The sequence below is a fragment of the Myxocyprinus asiaticus genome, chromosome 15, assembly GCF_019703515.2.
Source record: "Myxocyprinus asiaticus isolate MX2 ecotype Aquarium Trade chromosome 15, UBuf_Myxa_2, whole genome shotgun sequence".
NCBI lineage: Eukaryota > Metazoa > Chordata > Actinopteri > Cypriniformes > Catostomidae > Myxocyprinus > Myxocyprinus asiaticus.
Genome location: NC_059358.1, coordinates 23,692,151 through 23,707,695, shown reverse-complemented (window position 1 = coordinate 23,707,695; position 15,545 = coordinate 23,692,151). Strand labels below are relative to the sequence as shown.

Sequence of the window (15,545 nt, the reverse complement as noted above, 5' to 3'; positions counted from 1 at the left end):
GCTCTCTATGTCAGTCAGTCACACTTTATTTGCATGTTTTCTATTTCGATTAGACTGTGTGGTCTGGGATGAAGTCTCATGAAGTCTTCCATTGGAGCTGACATTCAGAGTCAGCGGAATCATCCTTTACTGATCTTTCACCAGACCAAGACCTGCCCATTGCCCATCAACAGATTCCCCCTGCACTGCACCGCCTTACTCCCTGACCATGGCTAGTCGGAGAAAGTCAACAACACCCTGCATGATCCGACCAGATGACTTGGTGGCGGCAGATGATGCCAATGAAATGGATTCCTGTGTAGACAGTACAGAGGAGAATGGATCTTCACATGTGTCGTCAAGTGAGGACTGGACAGATAGAAAGAATTCTATGAACTCTATGTTAGAGGCCACAGAGGTGGAGAAACCAGAGGTTAAAACTCTACCTCAGAGGAAACTCCAGGGATGCTATGAGTGTAAATACTGTCCTTTTTCTACGCAAAACCTTAACGAGTTCAAAGAGCATGTCGATTCCAACCACCCAAATGTTATACTCAATCCACTATACTTGTGTGCGGTTTGCAATTTCAACACAAAAAAGTTTGATTCTTTGACAGAACACAATGAGAAGTGTCATCCTGGGGAGAGTAACTTCAAGTTTAAGAGGATCAAACTCAACAGTCAGACCATTCTAGAACAGACAATCGAAGGTTCGAACTGCACAGTAATTTATGATTCAGCCAGCACTCATTCGGGTGAAGACTTCACTGCTTTTCCTTTGAGCAAATCCTCGACAGTTAAGGTGGGTAAGCCAAAAGCAGACAGCATTCGGTTGCCAGGAGATCAATTAGATATACTCACTCCAGAGCTACCTAAAAAGCAAATTACTGCAGTGAATGTGAATGGTACAGTGATAATCCCAGATGCAACTCTTAAAGATGGCCTTTCTCATATAATGCCATCCCTGCAACGCCCACCTAACTACAACTTAGTACCAAAAATCGCTGTCCCCTTGAACACTTCAAAATACAACCCCTCACTGGATGGCAACCTGACCCTTATCACTTCCTTTAACAAGTTTCCCTATCCTACCCAAGCAGAGCTCTCTTGGCTCACTGCAGCCTCTAAACACCCAGAAGAACAAATTAAAGTGTGGTTCACTACTCAAAGGCTTAAACAAGGTATCAGCTGGTCTCCAGAAGAGGTTGAGGAAGCACGAAAGAAAATGTTCAATGGAACAATTCAGCCTGTTCAACAAGCGTTCACTGTTTTACCTGCTCAGTTAACTCAGACCACTAAAGCTTCACAGTCGCTTATCCAGACTGTCCCTTGCCATGTCCTTGGACAATCCAGCCTAGTATTGGCACCAGTTGCCAATGGCTCCTCTGCTACTAGTGCTCCTCTTGCACTAACAGTTGCAAATCAAATAGCACAGGGTGTCAAGAGGCCCCACACAGCACCACTGGTTGCCCCAGAGTTGAAGAGGCCTTCAATAATCCAGTCTGTTCAGAATACTCCCAAATCTCTCTCTCCAACACCAAGCCTTTCTTCAGATTGTGAAAACCCCGCTGATCAGATCAGAGAGCTGACTGCCAGCTATGCTCGGTGCCAGTTTCCTGATGATGAAGAAGTGTACCGTCTCATTGAGATGACAGGCCTCTCCTGGGGAGAAATCAAAAAATGGTTCAGTGATCAACGGCATGGAAACCTAAAGGCAGTGCAACAGATTAAAACAGACCTCTCTTTGAAGGACAGCCAACCTCATAAACCTGTTGCCACACAGTTTCCACTTCTCGAGAGAGTAAAAGGCAAATCCTCTGAGCAAATGAAAAAATTAGAAGAGAGTTTCCAAAGGACTAGCTTTCCAACCCATGCTGAAATAGAGCACCTTATGGCTGATACCAGGCTCTCCAGAAATGAAATAGACTGCTGGTTTACAGAGCGTCGTGCACTAAGAGACAACCTAGAACAAGCCTTGCTGAACTCGATGGGATCAAAACGACTGGAGAATCATCTTCAAAGAGGGAACCTGAATGGAGTCCATGAGCAGGACAGCCATGTCAGGGACTCCCCTCTTCCCATTCTCACGCCCTTTGGATGTCCAGAGGCCATTGACAGCAAGTCTCTTGGCCTTCTTAAGGATACGTTTGCACAAACCCAGTGGCCCTCACCAGAGGAGTACAACCAACTAGAAATCCATACAGGGCTAGCTCGTACAGAAATTGTTCGCTGGTTTAAGGACAACAGGTCTGCTCTTAAGAATGGAACTTTAGATTGGATGGAGCAATTTCAGAATCTTAGCAACAAAAAAACAAATGGGCAGAACAGCCCATTGATGTCAGAGCAAGCACAAAGAGTTCTGCAGAGGCACTTTCAAGAGACAATGGTACAAAAAGGTGAAGGTTTTGAGAAGCTTGCAGAGCAGTCAAAACTAACCAACCAGGACATAGTTGAATTGTTCACCAGTAAACTGGTGCCTGACATCAGCAAGAGCAAGGACCAACATGGACAGACAAGTGTAGATGGCAAGAGGTGGGTTTCCTTGGCAGCTGACACTGATGGCAAAGACTACGATGCACAGAAGGTATCACGAGACCTTGAAGTGCTGTCGGCAGAGCACAGAGTGACAGGATGAAGCGGATAAGGTATTATCTTTTTCTGGTATATTATTACTTAACGTAAACTAGCTGGTTGATATTGTGAATGGAGAGGAGTGAGTGTTGCTTTCCTGAAGTAATGCCTGCCTCTCATGATAATGTAAGAGCTTTGGCTCTTTAGACACCCAGGATATCGGCAGTCTGTAATTTAGCCTTCAGAAAAACAACTTAGCAGTGAGAGAGAGAGGGCAGAGCCCACATTTTTTGTGTGTTGGGAGGGGGCAAGTGTGGCAATTTTAGTTTCTTTTCAAATCCTCATCCATCATGTATGCAAGTCAGATATCATTTGTTGCTTGTTCTGTTGCAGAAGAAAACAGGCTGCTTTGACTGAACTAAATAGGCCTGCTGATTAAGGAATATCATTGTGTATGGAACCAGTGATCTCATATCTGGACTCCGACGTTATCGGAGATATAGACTGGGAGAGTCTGAAACACTGTCCGGAGTAACCACGGAGTGCCAAAGTTTGACTGCTATGTTATTCTTTTATTTTTAAAAAGGGCCTTTGTAAATATTTTTTTCTGTACTTCTACAGATTTGTACAAAATTTTGAAGATGAGACTTTTGTTACATTTATGAATCCCAAGACATTTCCCATAAACCTTATAATGGAATGTTCAGTCATTTTTGTGAGAGGACACAAAATCAACCCACCTGCTGGTGAAGCTGGCATAGTTAAATCCAAGAGAACATAATGTGGTCCATGATGGCACTTAATATTTCAAGTGGACACATACAAGGGTGCTTTTAACAAAAAACATATAATTCCCTAAAAAAATGAGGTGATATTATGGACTTTTCTTTGCACCATAAACACATAGCCTGCATTCTCATACTGTACCTTATCGCCAAGGAGGCAGAGCCACACGGACATAATCAAAACTGAAATCAATACAATACAGTCATGCACAGCTTATGTTTATTTGTTATAGTCTCATTTTTGGCAATATTTCAGATTTTGGCATTTCCAGGTATCCAAGGCATAGTTTCCCCATTTCCACTACTCAGCTGTGAACTGCTTTTGGCTCAATTCAGTGTATTTCTTTTTCTTGCAGCTGCTTTATTGTCATGTTCAGACATGTATCTGGAATACTGTACTGCATTCAAGAATCCTGCTTGCTCTTTATAAGAACCAGTCTGCTGTAATTCAGTAAAACACATCTGATTAAAAGCTTGTTTGGAGTCTCATTGTTTACCAAAAACAGCAACATTTCCAAAGTAAAAATTCAGCCAACAGAGCACATTCTCTTTAGGAGTTCAGTAATGAGATTGAACAAAAATGAGGGTACTGCAAGAGATGAACACATTTTAAAGGTGCTTGTATCCTGAGTGTCTCTCTCAAGACACTGCAATGAATAAATTTAGCAAGCAACATAGCTCTTAATTTTTTGTAGCATCAGTAATTGAGGAGCACTCGGTAAAATGAAACATTTAAACAGAACATTTAGTAAAGATTGCGATTTGTAACAGTATTAACTGCTTTATTTGAAAAGGATATTGGCAAGATATAACTGTTATACCATTTGCACATATCATGGTATCTGTATTATGCTGCTGTTTTTTGTGTGTGTGTGTGTGTGTAAAGCACATTATCAAAATAATTTTGAGGAACATACAATCACATTTAACCACTTCAGTATGTCATAATACTGAAGTGTAAAAATATAACTACCAGTGTACTAACAGCTAATGTTTACTTTGATTTCTTTTTGCTTATTGTTCAGTAAACTGTATGATTGGGAACACTTCCAGATTTAGTGTGCATGTGTTTTTGCATACAGTATATATCACAAGGTAATTGTTAACTTGTTTAATCATCAATAATGTGTGAAAAGTGCATGGATGTTTTTCTGTAATTGGATGGATTGATACCCTTTACACAAGGCTTGCATCTAAACATAATTTTTTACATGTTAACAGACTGAAATATGCACAGCACTTTCATCTGCAAATTCTAATTGGCAATTCACGAAATGTAAAGTAAACCTAATGAATTTTAGAATCAAATTAGTTGATTTATAAAAACTGGTGATTGAATTCATGACCATTCTGAAACAAATAAGCTATTTAACAGTCCATAGAGAAATGAAACATCTTAAGTTTTTGACTGCGCAAATAATATGTAGCCTCCATACACTGAATATTGTCATATTCTGGAAAAGACAAAGTCCCCTGAATTTCTTACCATTGAACCAACTCTGCTACAGAAGGTATTTTAGCAGAGCCTTTGTACACTGTGAAACTCAGTGTAAAATGTCATTGAGTGTAAAATGAAAATAAGTAACACTGGGACAGAGCTCCATCACATTTCTCTTTTCCTTGTAGGTCAAAAGAAAAGCAACAAACAAAAATTATATAAAATCCATATTCTGCAGCATTGATGTTAGAAGTTTCAGTAATTATCCATGGATGCATTAAGGTAAAGGCTTCAGTCATCCCCCAGCCGAAAGCCTTGACCCCAGTTATGGCGTCCACCACCACCTCCTGCCTGCTCCTGGGGCACAGGTCTCCTGCTTGGGGGAACACCAAATCCAGACACCCCACCTCGTCGATTGGGGAACATCTGGTACCTGATGAAGGAATGAAAATATATGAAAATAAAACAAACAGTTAAGACCTCAAGATGGAAGGACATTTGTTTTGTTGAAGAATTTAAACACTTTTTAGCTGATGAGTAGCATGGTTTGTGCTCTGATGGTTTGAATTCCATAAAACATATCTGCTTTCCTGTCCCATTCAGCTATCCAGAAACAACACTTCATACACATCAGCATTGGTCAATTGATTAAAGGAAGTTGAAGCTAGACTATAAACTCACAGGAACTGTGGGGTAGAGAGGAAGGACCTGCCACCCAGGTCCATAGGGTATTTGAACATCAGAAAGAAGTAAAGGTGGCCAACTAGGTTCCCAATCAGCTCATTGACAACACTGAGAAAGGAATAGAAATGGTTAGTTTCACTAGTTGTTATGTGACTATGATGATGACTCATTGTTTTGCAACAGCTGAAACCTAAAATGATATTGATATTTGACCATGAAGCTGTGTGTAGGGGGAAAAAGGTTCTTACGAGCCACCGATGATATAGTTGAATCCCAGAATGACCCAAGGGAGATAACAAGCCTGTGAAACATTAACAGGTTTCAGTATGGAGAATTAAAAACACATCTCACTACATCATACAAAAACATGCTACATTAATAGTATGTATTGAGCACCTTGAATCTGGTGCCAAACCAGAAAGATACAATCGTGTCTCGATTTAGCTGAGCCCAGATGTAAAGAACAGACATGATCAAAGGGATCATCAGGAGCTGCAAAAATACAAACAAGCCATTACAAACAACCACATGAATAATAAATTAAAATACACACACATATATATATATATATATATATATATATATATATATATATAAAATGCTTTAAAGATGCTTTTGAAAGTCAGGTTGAAGCACCCAGAAACACCTAATAGCCTACATAAAATGCTTAATAAACTCCCTGTGAGTGTACTTGAGATCTTAAATGGCTCATAAATCATAAAAGGTTAGGTCTTTTGATAAAGTATCACATGGTGTCAGACAATGTCGAGTGATAGAAAAAACACTGCTAGGAGACCATTGAGTCACCACTTAATGAAAGTAAGAGTGATATCTTCTTGTAAATTGTATAAATCTACATAAAGGTCTTTAAAGATGGTTAGACATCACTGTTATTCACATGAATACAACTGCCTTTAACTGTTTGCTGCTAAGGCAATTTAACATATGAAAGATGATTTCTACATTTTCCTTCATAATTCAGAGACTACTCCAAATCTCCATGTCTTCTTTTGGTATAAGAAACATACATATCTGAAATAACCATATATTATTACTTGTGTGTTTATTTGTAATGCTATGCCAGCTTCTATGGCTATTTTCATGCCATATAACATTGAGTTTGAAACACAGTGTTACAATTGCCTGTTTCATAAGTCATTGGGGGCAATTCTAACACTTAAAAAATATTAATTTGTTATAGTATGGTTTCACGTTTGGATAGATTTTTTGGACAAAAAAATCTGTCTAACCTGCATATCCATCATTAGGCCTGTTATCTGAATTATAAATGTCAAGAAAGGATGTACATACTGTATATATGTCACTGCAAGAAAGGGTTGATTGAAAATTAACATGCTTTTGCTTGATGAGTGGAAGTTAAAAACTCATTCTTAGTGGATGTTATTTTCATTATATTTAATGTAATTTACCAAAATGCTGAATTCGTTGACAACTCATCCATAGCGAATGTGTATGGGTATGTGATGCACAGATGCAAATAATTGGATGACATTTAATAATCGCTTGTTTGTAATGCAATTAATGACATAATCTTTTAAAATAATATAGTATTATTATTATTATTATTGTAGTATTATGTTTGGGCAGAAAGGATACAACAATGCAAATCCAGTTGAACAGAAGCATAAAAATGTAGTCTGCTGGTCTTCCATCAAAAGCGCCTATAAAAGGAAAAATAGATGATGATTAGCATGTGATGTGATTCCTCATAATTTCATTTACTCATTAAGTCACTGTTTCTAACCAGCGATTTGTAAAACATTAAAATGAGAACATTTTAACACATCCGAAATCTGTTTGAATTTTCTTTTCAGTTTGAGGGAACAGACAACAAGATACCAGCACATTTGAGCTGTGTCAGATTCAGTCAGATGTCATTCTTAATAAAAAATAAAAAAAAAAGGCTACTGAAGATTTGGCATGTAAAATACCTGTTTCAAGCCTAGTGGAGTACTGGTAGAGGAAATACAAATTAACCAGGTAGAGAAAACCTGTCCCTGGGCCAACAGGGAAATACAATGTTGCTGATATCGGTCTCCATATCTGTAAAGAGAGCATAGAAAAATGATCAATGACTTGATGCAGGGCACAGTTGGAGATCCTGATAAGCAAGTGATTCCGGATCTAGGCTTCTAAAATACAAAAGCGAATAGCAGAGATTGTGTATCAGAGTAGTTTATGATGATCTGGGTTAAAACTAGCTTGACACACACACAATGGAAATTAAAGTAGTGGAATAGAGAACCAATGGACCCTTTTCACATTTCTAGGTTTGGAACGTGGAAGTAAACAATAGTAGGGCAAACTTGTATAGTGGTGAATGGGAGACCAAAGCAAAAGGGTTCCCACTCTTTTCAAGGCACAATTTTCCAGGACATTTTAAATGCCCAAAGGGTGTAATATTTAGGCAAAAACACGAGAGGTCATGAAACAAAACCCCTTTTAAACTGTTCAGTTAGGTCTATATTTTACTGTATTATAGTGCTATAATGTAATTTTTAATTATATATATATATATATATATATATATATATATATATATATATATATATATATATATATATACATATATACAGTATATACAGTTGTGCTCAAAAGTTTGCATACCCTGGCAGAAATTGTGAACTTTTGGCATTGATTTTGAAAATATGACTGATCATGCTGTCTTTTATTTAAGGACAGTGATCCTATGAAGCCATTTATTATCACAAAGTTGTTTGGCTCCTTTTTAAATCATAATGGTAACAGAAATCACCCAAATGGCCCTGATCAAAAGTTTACATACCCTTGAATGTTTGGCCTTGTTACAGACACACAAGGTGACACACACAGGTTTAAATGGCAATTAAAGGTTAATTTCCCACACCTGTGGCTTTTTAAATTGCAATTAGTGTCTGTGCATAAATAGTCAATGAGTTTGTTAGCTCTCACGTGGATGCACGGAGCAGGCTAGATACTGAGCCATGAGAAGCAGAAAAGAACTGTCAAAAGACCTGCGTAACAAGGTAATGGAACTTTATAAAGATGGAAAAGGATATAAAAATATATCCAAAGCCTTGAAAATGCCAGTCAGTACTGTTCAATCACTTATTAAGAAGTGGAAAATTCAGGGATCTCTTGATACCAAGCCAAGGTCAGGTAGACCAAGGAAGATTTCAGCCACAACTGCCAGAAGAATTGTTCAGGATACAAAGAAAACCCCACAGGTAACCTCAGGAGAAACAGGCTGCTCTGGAAAAAGACGGTGTGGTTGTTTCAAGGAGCACAATATGACGATACTTGAACAGAAATGAGCTGCATGGTCGAGCTGTCAGAAAGAAGCCAATGCCACAAGAAAGCCCGGTTAAAATATGCCTTGACACGCCTCACAGCTTCTGGCACACTGTAATTTGGAGTGACGAGACCAAAATAGAGCTTTATGGTCACAACCATAAGTGCTATGTTTGGAGAGGGGTCAACAAGTAGTGTGCTCCTCGAAACAACCACACCGTCTTTTTCCAGAGCAGCCTGTATTTCTCCTGAGGTTACCTAAGCTTTGATATCTTTTTATATCCTTTTCCATCTTTATAAAGTTCCATTACCTTGTTATGCAGGTCTTTTGACCGTTCTTTTCTGCTCCCCATGGCTCAGTATCTAGCCTGCTCAGTGCATCCATGTGAGAGCTAACAAACTCATTAACTATTTATACACAGACACTAATTGCAATTTTAAAAGCCACAGGTGTGGGAAATTAACCTTTAATTGCCATTTAAACCTGTGTGTGTCACCTTGTGTGTCTGTAACAAGGCCAAACATTCAAGGGTATGTAAACTTTTGATCAGGGCCATTTGGGTGATTCTTTTATCATTATGATTTAAAAAGGAGCCAAACAACTATGTGATAATAAATGGCTCCATGTGATCACTATCCTTAAATAAAAGACAAAATTTCACAATTTCTGCCAGGGTATGCAAACATTTGAGCACAATATATATATATATATATATATATATATATATATATATATATATATATATATATATATATATATATAATTGTGTTTATGCACCTCATATGAGGGGTACACCATTTCTAAAACAACATTTTCAAATAGCCATATTTCATGGTTGCAAAACTGCGATCAAAGGACTCGTTAATTAGTGTGAATAATAATAATTTTCCATAAAGACAAGGAAATGTCTAAGAAATATATACACTTAGTCTGTCATAACAGCACTTCTTTTTGAAATTATAAAAGCCACATTTATGATGTCGCATTTCGAAGATGAAATTATTTGACAACATACATATGAACACAAAGTGCTCCCGACTGTCACCAATGGCAAATAGATTTTATGTGATATGGCCAGCAGCCATATCACCCTGTAGTTCAAGACTGGTTGCCTACTGAAGCTAAGCAGGGCTGATCCTGGTCAGTACCTGGATGGGAGACCTCCTGGGAAAACTAAGGTTGCTGCTGGAAGAGGTTTTAGGGAGTCCAGCAGGGGATGCTCATCAGGTCCTAATGCCCCAGTATAGCAATGGGAACACTATACTGTAAAAAGGCACTGTCCTTTGGATGAGAAGTTAAACTGAGGTTCTGACTCTCTGTGGTTATTATAAACCACTCTCTCCACCAATTGCTGGTGAGTGTACTGGTGCACTATGGCTGCCATTGAAGGTGGATGCTGCACACTGGTGGTGGTTGAGGAGAACCCCCTGTGTAATGTGCTTTGAGTGTAGTGTCAGAAAAGTGCTATATAAATGTAACATTCATCACAGTTATCTCTTTTATATTTTGCACTAAATCAATACTTAAACTCTTTTTTTGGAGCAAAGCAGAGATGACAGCAAAGAATGTATGTAAGGCAGTTTCGTTCATGACAATCAACTGTTGTTGTTGTTTCACAATGCCCAGCCACTGGCAGTAACAAAATAATATACATCCTACATTTGTGTATTTGACACCAATCCTGAGTCTCAACTGTTACCATGTTACAAAAACCTTGTGACACATTTTTTAATACTTGAATATTTTCCAGGACATTTATGTATTTTTCTCATTTTCCATGACTGGAAAAATATACTGCAAAATGCCAGATTTTCTAGGACATGTGGGAATGCTGAAATTGTATTTCTGCATTCCCATTTGCTCCAAAAGTAAAAGGAAAAATCCCCCATCACAGCTTTCCAAAAGAAGAAAACATAAAAATAGAGAAAGATGGATCACAGCAGTCAAAGGGGTAAAAGATGCCAAATTTATGCCACTCACTGAGCAGCTGTATATGAAACTCAATTGCAGTTGTGTTGACTAGTTCATATAACACAAAGAATAATGTTATAAGTGTTATTAATAGATTTATGCTGCTAAATTTAAGGAACAGTTCACCCAAATGATCATTTAATCACTCTCATGCTATCCCAGATGTGTATGACTTTCTTTCTAATAAAGAACACAAAGATTTTTAGAAGTTTATCTCAGCTCTGTAGTCCATACTATGCAAATTAATGGTAACCAGAACTTTGAAGCTCAAAAAAGCATATTAAGGCAGCATAAAAGTAATCCATAAAACTCCAGTGGTTAAATCCATGTCTTTAGAAACGATATGATAGGTGTGGCTGAGAAACATATCAATATTTAAGTACTTTTTTTATTATAAATCTCCACTTTCAATTCCACATTCATATTTGTCAAAAGTGAAGATTTATAATAAAAAAGGACTTCAGTATTCATCTGTTTCTCACCCACACCTATCATATTGCTTCTGAAGATATGGATTTAACAACTGGAGTCTTATGAAATACTTTTATGCTGCGTTTATTTGCTTATTGGAACTTCAAAATTCTGGCCACTATTCACTTGCATTGTACGGACCTACAGAGCTGAGATATTCTTCTAAAAATCTTTTTTTGTGTGTGTGTTCTGCAGAAGAAAGTCATACATATCTTAGATGGCATGAGGGTGAGTAAATGATGAGAATGTTTCATTTTTTGAGTGATCTATTCCTTTAAGGCAGAAGTACATCATCACAGTCTGTAAAAAGTGTCCATAGACACTTACACCACTGCCTAAAACTTGATAAAAGGAGTGGATTTTCAAAGACGTCAATGTGCTTGCCCTGCACATTTGATTCTGCTCACATCCTCAAGTGACCAACATTATTATCAATGTGGCAGAGCAGGACTGCTGCAATGAAGCAACTTTACCCTGAACATCACACTCTGGGACAGACACTCATCTGATCTGTCATCCACATTTGTTGAGTAAAACTCCCAAGCTCAAAAAAATAGGTCAGTAAACCCCCCCCAAACCCCCACCCCCCCGCACAAATTTTACACTCCCACCAGTGTTTAATTTGCTCTCAACATACACATGCACACCTTCTGCCTCTCTATAGTCTGCAACTGACTGTTCCCCGCCTTGTCCTCCTCCCTTTCTCAGTATATCCCACCCTGCCTTCCAGTTCTTTCTCTTCTCTCTCAGGAACACACAAATACTCTGAACTAGCAGGGTTTTTGGTCTGGGGGCCTGTGAATCCATTGAGAAGCAATGCTTTGATGTTGGCATCTGAACCGGCTCTGCGTTAGCCAGTACAGAGGCCCCCTCACACACTGCAGCATAAATCACGGCAGCTCACTTGTGTGGAGAGGTGACCTCTGTGGACTGCAGCACAGAGAAAAGTGGGTTAAAAATCACAGCAGGACTGGAATGCTGGTAAGAGAACGGGGAGAGGGAGAGGTTGGGTTTATTTGGCCGCTTCTCAACAGCTAAATGGTTTCTTCACAAGACAAATGTGTTGTGGCCTTAACACCAGTTTGCTGTGACAAAACACTTTTGTGTTTCACTGGTATTACCCTTGACTGGGTAAAGCAAAGTATTTACTCTCTTTGAGGAAACGATATTGCACATGTAGTTTATCTGCACTATCCAGAGTGTTGTGCAATGTTTTTTCTAGAGGTAGACCGATTTATTGGTTTTACTGATTAATCGTCCCGATATTTGCTTTTTGGAACTATCGGTTATTGGCAAAATCTATGCCGATAGTTGCAGGTAGTTTTTTTGTTATTCCTCTTTGTTTGTCTGTGACCGGTGCTTTAGGATTCTACAGCTTGAACGGCTTGATTTTACAGTATAACAGTGGTCTCTAAAGGTCAAATAAAAACAATCATGTGGGGATTTGCTGTGTCTAAATCTTTCATCATTGACAATATTTATCCATATTTTTATCCTTACTTCAATGCATATTTTATAATTGTACGTCATTTTAAAATAAGAGTCGCTTGTGAGTTTTGGGCTTATTTATAGTTAGAAGACCTGCATTATGCACCAACTCGTTGATTTTTTTCTGGTTACTATTGGGATTTTGGTTGAACATCTATTATTTTATTAATTTTGGACACTTGTACACTCTGTGTCTTTTCCTGTCAGAGTAACATAAGACTAAGATTTTATATATTTTTTTACATTCTATAAATCGATGATTAATTGTTTATCAGCCTTTTCCACCACCTTAGTTATCGATTTCTACAAAATCCACTATCGGTCGACCTCTAGTTTTTTCCTCACTAAATAGCTGCAGTTATTGTTTATTTACTGTATCTACACCATAAACCTGTACTATCAGGATAGAGGTCATAATGAGGCTGAGGGCTGTGTTGTTACTTGTGAGCCAGCAGACTGCAGTAGAGAGGCAGATTTCCAGAGTCTGTCCATTCCTTGTGGCTATTGGACCGAAAAATAATAGTAATTACACTTAGATGTATCTGCCACACAGGGTATGGATGAAGTTACAGAACACCACATTAAAAGGTGCTTAACTTTGAAGTATCTTAATCACAACTATAACTGCAGCTGCAAAGGTGAGTCACATTAGGTTGATTATTAGCAATGTGTGCCAGGTAGGGGACAATTACACTTTTACATGCAAGTGATCAAAGCAACAGACTTCCAAAGAGGTCAAATGCACAGTGCAAGCCTGGTGTCAATGCTTACAAAAAAAAAAAAAAATTAAAAATAAGTCACAGGGAACAGATTCTAAAAACATAATGATGCCAAAATATATCAGCCAAGAAATGCCAAAGTTCACTCACAGGGATGGGGGAAGACTTCACGGGCTAAAAGGCACAACAGTAAAGCCTCAAAACGATACTGAAGGGTGTGATGTAGGTTTCCAGCTCCTTTATCACTAATATAACATTGGGGGGTTTTCTTATTTAAGAATGGTGTATAATGCCATTACAAATAGTTCAGGACTTATATGACAGCAGTTTTTGAAGGATAATATTCCCTATGAGGTCTTTGTTTACCATGCTATTTAACCACCTGGAGATACTTGCAATCTGGTTCAGTACTTATAAAGATGAAAATAAAAGATAATTTTGAGAGAAGCCCTATGGTGGTTATACTAACATCCATCACTCCATTTGCACTTTTTAGCCCACAAACAGAACGTTTTGCGCCATCTGGTGGAAATGGCTGACACAGGAAACAATAAACATCCTATTTATTATGCAGATACATTTAATGAGCGGTTTAAAAATGTTTAATTAGCTTTTTTTCCTCATAATTCAAATGCTTATCTTATTATTTAGGCAAAATGCCATAATTAGGCACCAGAAAAACGCAGAACTCCACAATGTGAAACATTGGATGGGAAACGAGGTTTAAATAAATGCCATCACAGTTAGAAGCAGTGCTTTTGGAAGTAAATATGTATCTTGTCAGACCATGGAAAGCCCACCGTACCGGAAGTAACCTTAAACACGTACTCAACTGTCATTGGTTGAACACAGACCAGGATGGGACGCATTCACTATAATGTTTTTCGTGGGTGTGCAACTTTTGATTGAAACGGCGGCGGGTTGCTTCTCTAGTAATATTATATTTCTCCATCATAACAGCCTTAGTGGGGAGTTACGTAAATATGGAAGATGAAAGTAGTAGCCTAATTAGGATATTGTTAATGGAAATGTACGCGATATGATACGATTTAGGCACTGTTTCCTATTCTTACATCTCTCAAGCTAATACTCTGTATAACCATAAAAATATTTAATTAACTATTCATTTCTTGAGGCCACAACTTTTAATGTCTAACGTTAAATGTTTTTCTACTCCCTTATATACAACAAAACATTAATACAATAGCAAATCCATGTAATTCAGGCAAGGATCATTACTTGTGTGAATGTTTGGTTAACATCGCAGCCACTGAGTCGACTTAAGCATATACACCGATCACCCTCGTCATCATAATGATCATATAGTTTACTACAGTAAAGCTCTACTGAACTCAGCCCATGTGTCGCATCAGAGTAACGTTACTCAACTATGAGGCCTACAAGGCCTTAGTCATCACTACTGTTAAAGCCACCCATGTTTAAAATGTCACTTAAACGTACCTGGAATTTATGAAAGAATGCCTCCGGCCATAAAACAAGATACATAGGATTGATCAATCCAAACTTTCCTATCAACGGAACAGCGATAGCGCCAGCAAACCAGTAACGAGTGACGAAAGGGATGTTTTTAAACCAGTCCCCGATATCTGACATCTTGCCATATGATTTGAGACCCTGATATTCTCTGTCTGTTCTCCGCCGATGCGGGTTTGAGGAAAAAAGCGGGTTCAGTAAACTAATCTATGATCACAAAGCTGAAATGCTATTTCAGTCTTCTATTTTTGTTCGGTTTACATGACTTGGACGCGTCCTGGTTGCGATTTTCTGTTTAATTTGACTGTCAAATGAACAGTCATGCAAAGAAATACGGGGGATATTTAAGAAAGAAAAATATTATATGTTTTCTATTCGTATATACAAAAGTATTTAAACAATATATTTTCCATCTACAAATCCTTGGCACAATTATATGCTTCTAAGTGCTGTTTTAATGCTACTTTCTGAACGCCTTAAACATCTTTTATTTTGAAGTGTCATCAAAGTCTTTCTGTCGGCCATGTTTGGAACGCTCTCGGGAGGCTATTTCCAGTCAAGCCAGTGCAGTTCATATCTACTTGAATGGGAAACGGTTGGTCAACATTATGATCAAAGGACATATTTCAAATCAGTAGTAAAATCTGACAACA

At 38.1% G+C, this 15,545-nt stretch overlaps 2 protein-coding genes across 6 annotated transcripts in view; one reads left to right on the top strand and one right to left on the bottom strand.

Moving 5' to 3' along the window:
- The window catches only part of LOC127452864 (zinc fingers and homeoboxes protein 2-like), a 34,644-nt gene extending 32,020 nt beyond the window's left edge, over nt 1-2,624 (top strand). For all 5 annotated transcript variants that reach the window (XM_051718671.1, XM_051718672.1, XM_051718675.1 and 2 more), the window contains one exon: nt 54-2,624. In XM_051718671.1, coding sequence (XP_051574631.1) covers nt 209-2,614 — 2,406 coding nt within the window. In that variant the 5' untranslated portion in view covers nt 54-208 and the 3' untranslated portion in view covers nt 2,615-2,624. The remainder of the gene's footprint in view (nt 1-53) is intronic.
- Nucleotides 2,625-3,538: 914 nt separating this feature from the next.
- On the bottom strand, nt 3,539-15,215 carry LOC127452883 (derlin-1). The gene is made up of 8 exons (XM_051718718.1): nt 14,860-15,215; nt 7,410-7,521; nt 7,075-7,139; nt 6,708-6,734; nt 5,854-5,949; nt 5,706-5,758; nt 5,455-5,565; nt 3,539-5,206 (listed from the first exon to the last, which is right to left on the bottom strand). Exons 1-8 carry the CDS (start codon nt 15,010-15,012, stop codon nt 5,065-5,067), a joined length of 759 nt encoding a protein of 252 aa, XP_051574678.1. The 5' UTR covers nt 15,013-15,215; the 3' UTR covers nt 3,539-5,064.
- Between the last annotated feature and the right edge of the window lie 330 nt (nt 15,216-15,545).

Coding starts and splice junctions, on each gene's coding strand:
- LOC127452883 (XM_051718718.1), bottom strand. CDS start 15,012: ATGTCAGATATCGGGGACTGGTTTAAAAACATCCCTTTCGTCACTCGT. Junction 7,522..14,859: donor CATTCTTTCATAAATTCCAG/GTACGTTTAAGT, acceptor CTCTCTTTACAG/ATATGGAGACCGATATCAGC. Junction 5,207..5,454: donor CTCTCTACCCCACAGTTCCT/GTGAGTTTATAG, acceptor TTCCTTCATCAG/GTACCAGATGTTCCCCAATC.